This window comes from Anabrus simplex, chromosome 4 (genome assembly GCF_040414725.1).
Source record: "Anabrus simplex isolate iqAnaSimp1 chromosome 4, ASM4041472v1, whole genome shotgun sequence".
In the NCBI taxonomy this organism is placed as follows: domain Eukaryota; kingdom Metazoa; phylum Arthropoda; class Insecta; order Orthoptera; family Tettigoniidae; genus Anabrus; species Anabrus simplex.
In genome coordinates, this window is record NC_090268.1 from 212,001,462 (window position 1) to 212,015,265 (window position 13,804).

The window sequence follows — 13,804 nt, forward strand, 5'->3', positions numbered from 1 at the left end:
AAGAGATTCCAGACTTACTGAGATATCGAGAACGAGCTGATCATAATTACCGGTCACCGAACACATTTTTAAACGCAGCCTAGAATTACGTGTTGCTGAAAGCAGATACAGGTTCTCTCTTTTTCAGTCAACATGTGAAAGAAGGGGTGCAAATAGTGTCCAAGTATCGCTCACACGTCAGTGTTTCATAACAGAAAATGGATCCATTAACAGTACACCGAGCTCCCAGGTGCCTCGTGTGTCGAGTGTTCTGAGAATTAATGTACCCGTTCAGCTAAAATTAAGCTTCGTCAAATATGACCAAAAGGGAAGGATAATACTCCGTCATACCTGGATTGTAGTACTCACCGGTAGAAGTTAATACGAACGAGAGTATCTGCTAGATTTAACTTGTGCACTGCGAAACCCTAATGCGGAAAAATGAGAATTTTAAGCCCTCTCACCACTGAGCTAGGCGAGATGCTACACTCCTGGACTAAACAGCGAGATCTAACCTGAAATCTGGCACGCATGTCTTCAAGCTTTTCGTCACTTAACATCCTGAATTAATAAATCAATCAATCAATCAATCAATCAATCAATCCCACTGATCTGCATTTAGGGCAGTCACCCAGGTGGAAGATTTCCTATCTGTTGTTTACCTAGTCTCTTCGTATATAATTGCAAATAATTTGGTAAATTATTAAAATCCCAGACACCTCTTCATATAAACGAATATTTGCCCCAATTTGTCCTCTTGAATTCCAACTTCATCTTCTTATTGTGATCTTTCCTACTTTAAAAACAACACTCAATTGTACAATATACATCTACTAATGATATCCAACGCCATTTTTCCACTGACACGTCGAACATACCATTTAGTCGATGATGATGATGTTTGTTGTCTGAAGGGACCTAACAGTCAGGTCATCGGCCTCTAATGGTACGAGGTGCAACGAAATGACACGATAATTAAAACTTCAAAATGTATCAAATGACTAGAATCTAAAACGAATTATTATGAAAAAATGGTCGTGAAACAAAAACAATCAGTGGATCCAATTCACAACGCCTTAATTACTGGGGGTCCAAAATCCAGGTCACCGGCCCCATATAATGGTACTAATCGCTAGTAAAACAGAACAATGACATTCCTCCGGTAGTAGTACTAATCACAGCTAACGCAGACTCATGGTGTTTTGCGTAGTGGTACTATTAAAAGATAATGTAGACCCATATTATATATCGCACAACAATGGCACAACTCACAAGTAACACAATCCCATGGTGTTTCGCACATAAGAGTGCTACTCACAAGCACATGGTGGGTCCAATTATGGGCGCCGGTATTCCCGTGGTGTTCCTCACATAGTGGAACTAATGATGATTATGATGATGATGATGCTTGTTAGAGGGGCCTAACATCGAGGTCATCGGCCACTAATGGTACTAAATGAAATAACAAAAAGTTCCAAATCCATCCACTGACCAAAATAAAACAAAAAATGTCATGAAGAATGAATGGATGGACATGAACCCGACAAAAAAAAAACAGTGGATCAGACTCAAGAAAGGTCGTAAATAATAGTATTACTGACCAAGGGACCACTTATAAAGCACAATGATGCTTGATGTTCAAAAGGGTGCAAGATCCACGTCTAAGGCCCCACAGAATGGTACATGTCGCGAGTAAAGTAGAACCATGGTATTTGTCATGTTGAGGTACTAATCAAAAGTAGCGAAGACTTACGATGTTCCACACAAGATGGTACTACTCACTAAGTATTGCACTTCGTACAGGGAACGCAGACCTATGGTGTTTCTCACGCAATGGCGCCACTCATAGCCAACGAAAACCGGTAAGGTTCCTCACCTAGGTGTACTAGTCACGGGCGCCGGTATTCCCGTGGTGTTCCTCACATAGTGGGTACCAATCACAGGCAACGCTGACTCACGGTGCCGCTCATATAGTGGTACAACTCACAGGCTACGCCCAGACCCGCGGTGTTGCCCACATGGCTACAACGCACGGGTACTGGAAACCATCAGGCCAGGCTTTTTACTGCAACTAATCACAAACCTATTTCGTACCTAATTTAGTGGTACTAGTCGCAAGTACAGGCAACCCATGGTGCTCCCCGCGTGATGGTACGAATCAAAAGTAGTTTCATGGTTCTAATTCAATCATCCCTTGGTCGCCCCTTTTAGTCGCCTCTCACGACAGGCAGGGGATACCGTGGGTGGATTATTCGTCTCCGTCCCCCACCCACAGGGGGTAAAGGGAGAGAGAAAAGAAGAAGAAAGAGAAGGGATCCGTCACTTCGAAAGATGAAGTAACGGACGAAGAAAGGCAAGGGCCACTAACTGCGTGAAAATGAAAGACTCCCTAGGCCTCGAATGCTCTAATAACGTCGGGGTCGGAAAAGAACAAGAGTTGACCAAGGGAGGTCGGACAGGAGAGACGAAAGTGAGGAGCCTGGCACAAGTAAATGGAAGCAATGCCAAGACTCAGCTAAGGGCCCCGTGGTCGCCAATCCACATTCCCAAGTTGAGAACCCTTTGAGCCCCTTTTAGTCGCCTCTTACGACAGGCAGGGTATACTGCAGGTGTATTCTACAAGTGCGTCCCCCACCCGCAGGGGGTAGGCCACGTATACTCATGGTGTCGCTTACATAATGGTACTAATCAATGGCAATGTAGACCCACGGTATATCACACATTATGGTCACGCCCACAGGCAACACAAACCCATGGTGTTCCTCACATAATTGTACTACTCTCATGCAACCCACACCCATAGTTTAATTGACATAGTGGCTACTAATCACGGTAGACAGCCAAACGCGTGAAGTTTCTCACATATTGGCACTTATCACAGGCAACGTAGACTCATGGTGTTTCTCGTAAAGTACCGGGTGAGTTGGCCGTGTGGTTAGGGCACGCAGCTGTGAGCTCGCATCCGGGAGATAGTAGGTTCGAACCCCACCGGCGGCAGCCCTGAAGATGGTTTTCCGTGGTTTCCCATTTTCACAGCAGGCAAATGCTGGGGCTGTACCTTAATTAAGGCCACGGTTGCTTCCTTCTCATTCTTAGGCCTTTCCTGTCCCATCGTCGCCATAAGACCTATCTATGTCGGTGCGACGTAAAGCAAATAGCTAAAAAAAATATCATAAAGTGATACTACTCATAGGTAACGCAGGCCCATTCTGAACACAGTGGAACCGACCTGTGGAGTACACACGAAAACATTTATCACAAGCAATGCCCAGATCCGTAGGGTTTCTCGCATAATGGTATTATTCCTATATAATGTACACTCATGGTTTTCCTCGCAATGTGGTGCTAGTCGCAAGTAGCGTCGTCCAAATGGTGTTCCGCGCGAAATGGTACTAATAGCTGCTAGTCTCATGGTTCTAAAGTCAACATCCCTTTGTCGTCCCTCTTAGTCCCCTCTTAGGACAGGCAGGGAATACCGTAAGTGTATTCTTCGTCTCTGCTTTGAAACATTTTCCTAACGTTACTGTTTTGGCGGAATTTACGCAGAAAAAATCCGAGCTGATTTTCTTTCGATTTTTCCAAGTTCTCGAATCAAGGAATCCTGGTGAAGGACCCAAAAACTGGAACCATTCTCTAGTTGGGATCTTACCAGAAACTTATATGCCCTCTCCTTTGCATCCTTAATAATAGTGTTATTTGCTTTACGTCCCACTAACTACTTTTTCCGGTCTTCGGAGACGCCGAGGTGCCGGAATTTAGTCTCGCAGGAGTTCTTTTATGTGCCAGTAAATCTACCGACACGAGGCTGTCGTATTTTAGCACCTTCAAATACCACCGGACTGAGCCAGGATCGAACCTGCCAAGTTGGGGTTAGAAGGCCAGCGCCTTAACCGCCTGAGCCACTCATCCTTACTGCAATCCCTGAATACTCTCATAATCATGTGCAGAGATCTGTGCCCTTCTTTTACATCTGTGTCAAATTACCCCAATGAAGATCTTTCCTTATAATTAACACCTAGGTACTTGCAGTGATCTACATAAGGAACGTTCACTCCATCAACGCAGTAATTAAAACTGAGAGGACTTTTCCTATCTGTGAAACTCACAACCTGACTTTTAACCCCGTTTATCATCGTACCATAGCCTCCTGTTCATCTCACAACATTGTTGAGGTCTTTTGGAAGTTACTCAAAATATTTAACTTATTACAGTGTTAGTGTGTATTTTACAGATATGTTTATAGTGTTATAATTTACATTGTATTTGCTGTGTGTTTGACAGACTGAAAAGCCTTTGTTACATTTAACTAAGTCAACACTGGAAAACATGGCTTCATTCTTAACAAATTATTACTCTTTACAGTATAGCATCATGCGCAAATAGCCTTATGTCTGATTCCACTTCTTTACTCATATCATTTATACCTATAAAAATAATAAAGATAGAATAATACTGCCTTCCCACTTAATGATTACAGGATGAGAAAATGCTTCACCTTCTCTAATTCTCTGAATTAAATTTTCTAGAAATATAGCCACCCATTCTTTCTAAAATATTTTTGTTTAAGACGAATCCAGTTGCGTGCCACTTTTGAATCAAAGCATGGACATGTGGTTTTGACGGTAAATAATTTTGCGGAAATCGTTTAAAATACTCTTACACTCATCCATCATACTCGTACAATTCATCCTTAAAAGATACATTCTAACAATAAACACTTGTTGGTTAACCACGATGGGTAATTTTTACTGTGCACTTTATAATTACAATAATAAAGCGTGTAAATCACGTGTGTCTCTAGCACACGTACAGAGCCTTACAGGACAGAGGATGGAACATAGAGGTAGTTGTCTCAGACTGGTCCCGTGAGTAAGGTAACACAAACTGTCCTTCCAATCACTCTGGTGTTCACTGTATTCGTTAGCCTCTATTTTGAAAATAAACGAGACCAGAATCCTTTAAATCGGTTAACGGGCTCATTCGCTACGGCGTTCTGAGTGGTGGTGGTGGTGATTATTGTTTTAAGAGGAAGTACAACTGGGCAACCATCCTCTATATAACACTACTCAGAGAGAAAATATTGAAGGGGTCCGACACTTCGAAAAATGAAGGCATCGGCCAAAGGAAGACAAGGGCCACGAAGGGCGTGAAAATGAAAGACTCCCTAGCCCTCGCAAACCTTATAGCGTCGGGGTCGGAAAAGAACAAGAGTTGACCAAGAGAGGTCGGATAGGATAGATGAAAGTGAGGATCCTGGCACAAGTAAGTGGAAGCAATGCCAGGACTCTACGGCGTTCTGAATTGCACCGAGTGCAGTGCTTAAAGCATATGCCCTGCCAGGAGAGGCTGTATCATCGCAAGAAAGAATTATTATTGTAACATTTAGCTCAGGAAAAGTCTCATTTCCCAATGGGGGGTTTAGATTTCTTTTGCACCAATAGAGTATTTCAGTAATTATATGTAAGGCTTTTTTAAGCGTTTGCTCTACACACCAGTATATAGGCCAGACACTAGATTCATCGGGGAGGGATGTATCAGGCCATACTTGCTGATGCTGGGATGTACGCAGGTGAATTCCGTCTGGAGATTTATCTTCCGCATTAAGTTATCAGATTGTGCTTCTGAAAAATTCACCTGCATACACCCCACTCTGGTGTGTCTAATGTCAGGCCTACGACGAAACGTTGCTTTATAGAGCAAACTCCTTAAAAGCCTTATATCTACTTTAGCTAAGGGTTTGAATTACCTAACAATGTCAGAATATCGAATGTATCACTCATAGTTTGTCAGAAACAGTCAGTGATAACACTGATAACCAGACAGATTTTCGAAACTCATAATTTCCATGGAGTGAGAGGCCACGTCAATAAATCGTACGAAAGATCCTATACACTGTTTCTATCCCTGTGTCTGTCGTAAATCATAACCTATTGATACTTTACTGTAAGAGTTTCATTCACTACACACTATAATTACATGGAAATTTCTTTTGTTTCAGAGCCACGTGACATCCACCAAGACATCCAAGATTTCCTGGCCCTCCTCCCCGTTCAAGATATCCTCAACATCCTCTTCGACCACCTGGCTAATGATGCTGAATTCCAAGACGGTGTCGCCTACCTCCAGTCTGATGAATTCAAGCAGGCTCTTACTGTCGTTGAAGGCAAGCAGGAACTCAAGGCCGTAAGTAAATCAGAAATGACACCGGTACACTGTCTATTAACTACTGTTCGATATGTACTTTTCATGAAATTACGCAAGTAGGGTTGCTAACTTTCAACAGTGAAGCGACATTTTAGGCACATCAATTTTAGGTCACGTTAAATACGAGGCTTGGTCATGAGTCATGGCAACTATTTTGACGCACAAATGGGGGATCTACCATACAAATCGAAATACACAGATGGAAGTGTAGGCTCTAAAGTGCAGTGGAATATGTTTGAATAATGAACGTCAAGTAGGTTTATCAGCTGTAGGAAATTGTCAGTCATGAAACCCTTGTGCTAAATCATGTTTATTCTCAGAGGGAACAGTCACCTATATGGTGAACCCTCAAAGCAGATTGCCCACAGCACGTTGCTAAAGATGCAGGGGATGTCGAATAGCAGACGCCTCATAATGTGTGAATTTTTTAATGTCATGCTTCACAGCGTTGGCAATGTCCTCTCTTCTCCGAAACAACGATTCTTTCACTTTGGGGTTGAGGTCAAAATCGCGTGTAGACAGGTCTGGTGAGTATGGCAGGTGATGCAGTACTTTCTCACTCCCAGCGCCAAAGTTGCCTCCATACAGCCTCTGCCGCATGAGATCTGGCGTTGTCATGGATATGGATGGGAAGATCCAGACGTTTGCCCCTAATGGTACGACATGTCTCTGCCGGACGGTCCTGGAGTACGTTTCGCTCACCACTGGGCCATGTGGAAGGAGGTGACACGCAATCACGCCTCTGACATAGAAAACCACCATGACCATGAACTTTACAGGGAAAGGATTTTGCCGGAACTTCTGTCCTCGTAATGGCCCTGCATCTCGTCATTCTCCCGACTGGCATTTGAGCTCTGGCCCATACGTCCTGGCCCAAAATACAATCGTCACAATTATCCATTCTGCACAGAGCCTGACTAACGCCCTGTGCGTGGTATCAGTCCAACGCACCGCCATCTCGTGCTGTACCATGTACTCTGAGTGTCATGATTTCCAGTGTATGGTATTACCGTGGAAATGTGAGGAAAAGAATAGCTACCGTGACTTGTGAGGCATTTCTCGTATTTGCAAACTTCGATCGACAGCAAGCATGGCAACGTCGCAATGAGTTACGGCGCATCCGGTAGAACAACTCCGATGTCATTCTAATGATGTCACAAGCGTTGAGGATTCTTGCAATGAACTTCTCTTCAGGTGTCTCGTAAGTAAGACCCTTCACATGAGCCCACATGAAGAAATGACGTGGGGTCAGATCAGGTGAACGAGTTGGCCACGCAACAAGATGACCCCTTCTTATCCAACTGTCCATGGAGCGTCTGATTAAATTGTTCACAAGCAGCACGTACAACGTGGTCTGGAGTGCCAGCATATTGAACCCGTAACCTAGATAAAAGAGGCTTTGGCGTATAAGGTACGACTGAGCCGTGTTAAGACCAAGGTTCCCTTTTCAAATTGATGCAGGTGCCCTACTCTTACATTCGTATACGATTATTAAATAATTCTATTTTTATTGTAAGCTGCACAAACGAATGTAATTTCTCTTGCTCCATGTTTCACTACCATCAGTAGCTACATCATTGTCACTGTGTTTTGCACCGGTATACCGTTAATATTGTATTGAAAACCTGCCTAAGGTGTACATTCATCGTTGTTGGAGTCCCGGCAGAGAGCATCTACTCCACAGTGGTGGAAAATGATTCGGAATTTACGGTTTGAATAAAGAAAAAAATGAAAATTTACTGGATGCTTCCAATCATTCAATCGAGCTAGTAAAGGAACGAATGAAGCCCCATCTAGCAGCGAGAACAGGAATTGTGCCGTCTGCAGATACCTGTTGCACTCCTCTGGGACAATGATATGTAAATGACAAACGAAATGAAATTATATTGGAGAGTGTTGCTGGAATGAAAAATGGCAGGGGAAACCGGAGTACCCAGAGAAAAACTTCTTCCCCCTCCTCTTTCTCAAGCAAAAATCTCTCATGGAGTGATCGGGCTTTGAACCACAGAAACCAGCGATGAGAGTCGGGCTCGCTGCCGCCTGACCAACGGAGGCTCAGAATTAAGAACATCAAAAAAAAAAATTCAAACCCACCCTGACCGGGTGGTTTGTTCCGGCAATATCTTTCTTCCAAGCGGTATGTACTTTACTCAAAAGCAACGGTCGGTCATGACATCAACAGATACAGTTCAACAGTTACAGATTCCGTGTGAAGAGTATTTTGAAATATAGTATGGTTCAAATTTATTTTCAGTACTTGATGTACTAAACTTCCATGCAACACCCATATTCTAGGCAAGCCTTTGTGTTCAGGTGTACCAAATCTCACTTCTAATGAGTCGTTCTCTGTCGCAGCTTCTGGACGATCTGGAAGGCTATGACCTCAGAGCATACGAGTTCATGAACACCATCAATGGTCTGGTTGGAATCCCTCCCATTCAGCCCAAGCACTCCCGCCACGCCAGGAGCGTCAAGGACTTGGTCGAAGAGATCCGAGCTGTCCTCCCCAAGGAAGAGATCAAGGCTCTCTACGACGAGAAGATGCAGAACAGCCCCGACTTCAACAAGGTCATCACCCACCTGCAGTCCGCTGAGTTCAAGGTAAATATAAACAGTTTATTTTCAGTTACAGATTCCGTGAGAAGAGTATTTTGAGATATAGTATGGAAATGCTCGGTCTGTGATTTGACGCTATTACATGAACAAAAGTTTTGTCGCTGTTGTAGTCAACGCTCCATTAACGTGTTTGTAGGAACACATGTCTGCGCATGGCACTGCTAATACTCCCTAGAGGGTGCAGTTGGAGCCAGCTCTCTTGGATCTCACTGTTCAGTGAGTTGGGATTCGAAAGGATCCAGTTTTTCAGTGCGACAAACTTTATGCATTGGGCGTGTCGTGGAAGGAATTTTGACACAGTAACAAGTTGCCGAATTAAGGCACACCATACTCCGATTTTTTTTTTTGACATAGAGCAGGCATGTCTAGGCTGCGAGCTGGCTGACAGTTATGAGTGCATGAGAAACAGCTGTTAAGAGTGCTAGCCCAGGACATTATCAGGGAGCACAAACCCCTACAAAACAGATACATAAGGACATATATAATTCAAAGTGCTCATCACGGTGTTTCAATAAAATGAGCGCAACACCACGTTTTGTAATCACCGTGTACCGTGAAGGCACTGTGCTTCTCCGTCATGATCACAACTTAATAAAGAGATTAACCTTATTTGTTATATTTGGAAGATATCTCCCACTTACCGTCTATGCTGTCGCTTGACATGTTTCAACCATTACTTGTAGACCATAACCAGTAACTGGAGTCTGTCATCGGTAGGCGTGCACAGGCCTGAGTCAGCAACGTGGGGAACTACAAGCCGACTGAGGGAAAGATACTTGTACCCATGTCACAGGTATTTCTAGCACGAGCACTCAGCTTAAAGCGGGCAAGCTTCGACACCCATGATACACAGGCTGTAACAAAAATGTTCGGCACAAATTGCAGGAAACATTCCTTATACATAGACAAAGAAATTATGTTATATGAACATGGGTCCAGAAACGCATTGTTTCCATGTTACACCTCATTTGCTCTACATCAGTGAATATGGGAAACAGAAAAGAACAGAACGCACCAGCATGCCACATGCAACTCTTTCTCACGGGAGATGTTCAATACATTGTTACATCCTTCAACCCGCCGTCGTAGTAAATCTCGGATGCGCTGATTTATCAGGCTGAAATGCCCCATGTTCTCTAAGACGACGATTAATGGCTCCAAACATTTTCCTGTCGGGGCACCTTCGGTCTGGAAATCTCTCCCGGTACAAACGTTGAGCGAGAGCGCCATTGCTGACTGCTAATCCATACATCAAATGGCCATCTGAGATCTCTGCATTTCTGTGCACTGCCATTGCCCAAGCTAAGTCTGTGATGAACTCTACGTACGTAGTAACCCGCGTGCTTGCCAAGGCGGTGCTGATGACTGGAACAGTTGATGTTGCCTCGAAACAAGCACTGACGAAAGTCGCATTGCAACAGGGTTATGTGAAACAAAACACTGGCGGTGCATCTGCGATAATGATACCGTAACCAGACGTAACCAAGAGTGCGTGTTACTCGTGATTCTAACGTTGTGTTGTGTGTTTCCCATTATTAATGAGTTGAAGAAAATGAGATGTAACATGGAAACAAAGCGTTTCGGGACCCATATTCATTTAACACAATTTCTTTGTCTATGTACAGGGAATGTCTCCTGCAATCTGTGCGTACATTTTTGTTACACCCTGTAAAGGCACTCCCTTCGAATCGTGTTGGTTGTCGCTGCTCCAGACGTGAGTGTTCTGACAGTCAACGTATACGGACAGATGAAACCAATTCTAAAATTGTCTAAAATAGCACAGTTAGACTTTCTATGATGGCGATATTTCTTGCTTAAACGGGCCTAGCTCAATGGCTCCTAATGAGATGCAACGAAATGAAACGACAATCAAAACTTTAACATGTACCCACTGTCTAAAACCTAGAACGAATGATGATGAGTTCTTTAGGTAGTAATGATTATTTCTCTACGAGTGAGCACACCAAGGCTCACGTAGTAGTACTAATCGCAAGTAACGTCGACACATGGTGTTCATCGAGTAATGGAAATAATCATATATTGTCTCATGGTTCCAAATCTATCATCCCTTGGTCGCCCCTTTTAGTCGGATCTTACGACAGGCAGTGGTGTCTTCTTCGTCTGCGTACCCCACCTAGAGGGGCTGTTAGGTTTCATGCAGTTTTTGATAATCTGTAGAAAACAAACAAATTCGTGCCACAATATTTGGTTAGGATCTTGATCTCCAAGGAGACTGGTAACCATCCAGATGGCCTGCAGACAGTGGAGTATCACGTGGTCAGCTAGATGCTGTATTCAGTATTATTGTTTGACTTACTTGGCAGTGTTCTCAGACTCTCTCATGAATATCTCCTCAACTGATCCGAGTGAAGCCCTTTCCAGTTCTCAGTCCAAAATAAAATATCCCGACTGGCACGGATTCGAAACCGCAGTCCCAAGACGTGAAGAAGACACGTTAACCCCAAATCACGAAGAAGAAATTAACAAATTATTAATATTAATCGTTCTTCTTTTCAGCAAATTGTTGACACCTTCCGATCTGTCCCCGAGGAACAGGTGCTGGAGAGGAAACTGGAAGAATACGGCATCACTGTCGATGAAATCATCAACCTCGTCAAGGATTTCCTTGGCTGGACCCGCTGAACATGGGATGGATACGAAACTATGACATGTAAATCTTTCAATCTTTGATTAAATCACTGAAGTGAAATACTGTGTCTTAATGATTTGCAATTTCCTGTCCCAATATATAGGGTATCCGTGTGTGTTTTTATGACATTAATAATTATTACTAATGGCAGGAGAACAATTGAAATTTTGCGTTATGAAATTAGCAACACAAAATGCACCACCCGATGTTTTACCTAACAACCGTGCAGGCTGTGATGTGAAGTATTGATGGATGGCCATGACTGAGAGACGTATTATCAATGAGGGGCGTTAGAGTACAGATGGTCGATGTCATATTGCAGCCTATGGTGTGAAGTATTGATGGATGGCCATGACCGACAGGCATATTATCAAAGAGGGGCGTTATAGTACAGATGACCTCTGCGATCTTGCAGACTGTGATGTGAAGTATTAATGAATGGCCATGATGAGGGACATATTCACAAAGAGGGAAGTTAGAGAACAGATGAACCCCCTATGGGTGGGGGACTCAGACGAATAATGCACCCACGGTATACCCTGCCTGTCGTAAGAGGCGACCAAAGGGGGCGGCCAAGGTACGATCAAATTGGAACCATGAAACTACTTGTTATTAGTACCATCACGCGGGGAAAACCAGGGGTCGCCTTTAATTGCGACTAGTAGCAATAGTGGGCAGCTCACTATGGGTTTACAGTACCCCTGATTAGAACCACTATATGCTGACCACCACGGGCTTACGTTGCCTGTGATTAGTACTGTTGTGAGAAACACCACGGGACAGTACGAGTCTCTATGATCAGTACACCTATGTGAGGAACACCACGGGTTTTCGTTGCCTACGAGTGGCGCCATTATGTGAGAAACACCATAGGTTTGCGTTACCTGTGCGACGTACAATACTTGTGAATAGTACCATACCGTCTGGAACACCGTGAGTCTACGCTACTCTTGATTAGAACCGCAACTTAAGAAATACCATGGTTCTACTTTACTAGCGATAAGTACCATTATGAGAGGCCGTTGACATGGATTTTGGACCCCTTTGGACAACAAGAACCATCGATTCAGAACTGTGCCTTGTAAGCAGTCCCGTGGTCAGTAATACTAATTTTTCAATATAGTCTCTGGGAAGGTGAGGCATTGCAGGTTGGATCCACTGATTGTTTTAAGTTCACAATCATAGTTCATCGTCATCTTTTTGAATTCTAGCCAGTGGATCGATTTTGGAATTACTTTTAACTTTCAGTATTAGACTTAGCTCCGCTGATTATTTTAAATTCATATTTATCCTTTCATTCTTCATCATCACGTTTTAAATTCTAGTCAGGTGATCAATTTTGGACTTAAATTGTCAATGCATTTCGTCTTATTTCGTACCATTAGGAGCCGATGACCTAGATGTTAAGCCCCTTTAAACAACGAGCATCATCATCTTCAGAGCACAGATGGTCGCTGTGAGCCTGCAGGGTCTGATGATGATGATGATGATGATGATGCTTGTTGTTTAAAGGGGCCTAACATCGAGGTCATCGGCCCCCAATGGTACGAAATGAAATAACAAAAAATTCAAATTCTTCCACTGACCAAAATAAAATAAAAATGTCATGAAGAGTGAATGGATGGACATGAACCCTACAAAAAACAAAAACAAAAAACAAACAAACAAACAAAAACAGTGGATCAGACTTAAAAAGAAGGTAGTTAATTAGAGTATTACTGACCAAGGGACCATTTATTGAGCACAATGATGATTGATGTCTGAAGGGGTGCTAAATTCACGTCTCAGGCCCCACAGAATGGTACATGTCGCGAGTAAAGTAGAACCTTGGTATTTGTCTTTTTGGGGTACTGATCAAAAGTAGCGAAGACTCACGGTGGTCCACACAAGATGATACTACTCACAAGTATTGCAATTCGTACAGGGAACGCAGACCTATGGTGTTTCTCACATAATGGCGCCACTCATAGCCAACGCAAACTGGTAAGGTTCCTCACCTAGGTGTACTAGGCACGGGCGCCGGTATTCCCGTGGTGTTCCTCACATAGTGGATACCAATCACAGGCAACGCTGACCCACGGTGCCGCTCATACAGCGGTGCAACTCACAGGCTACGCCCAGAACCGCGGTGTTGCTCACATGGCTACAACGCACGGGTACTGGAATCCACCAGGCCAGGCTTTTAACTGCAACTAATCACAAACCTATTTCGTACCAATTTAATGATACTACTCACAAGTACATGCAACCCATGGTGTTCCCCGCATGGTGGTACGAATCAAGAGTAGTTTCATGGTTCTAATTCAATCATCCCTTGGTCGCCCCTTGTAGTCGCCTCTTACGACAGGCAGGGGA

At 43.6% G+C, this 13,804-nt stretch overlaps 1 protein-coding gene across 1 annotated transcript in view; it reads left to right on the forward strand.

Annotated features, from left to right (window-relative positions):
• The window catches only part of LOC136871762 (uncharacterized), a 305,830-nt gene extending 296,856 nt beyond the window's left edge, over positions 1–8,974 (forward strand). Inside the window, exons 37-39 of the mRNA XM_068227378.1 lie at positions 5,978–6,162; positions 8,539–8,784; positions 8,936–8,974. Of these exons, the coding sequence (XP_068083479.1) occupies positions 5,978–6,162; positions 8,539–8,784; positions 8,936–8,974 (470 nt within the window). The remainder of the gene's footprint in view (positions 1–5,977; positions 6,163–8,538; positions 8,785–8,935) is intronic.
• Positions 8,975–13,804: the final 4,830 nt, after the last annotated feature.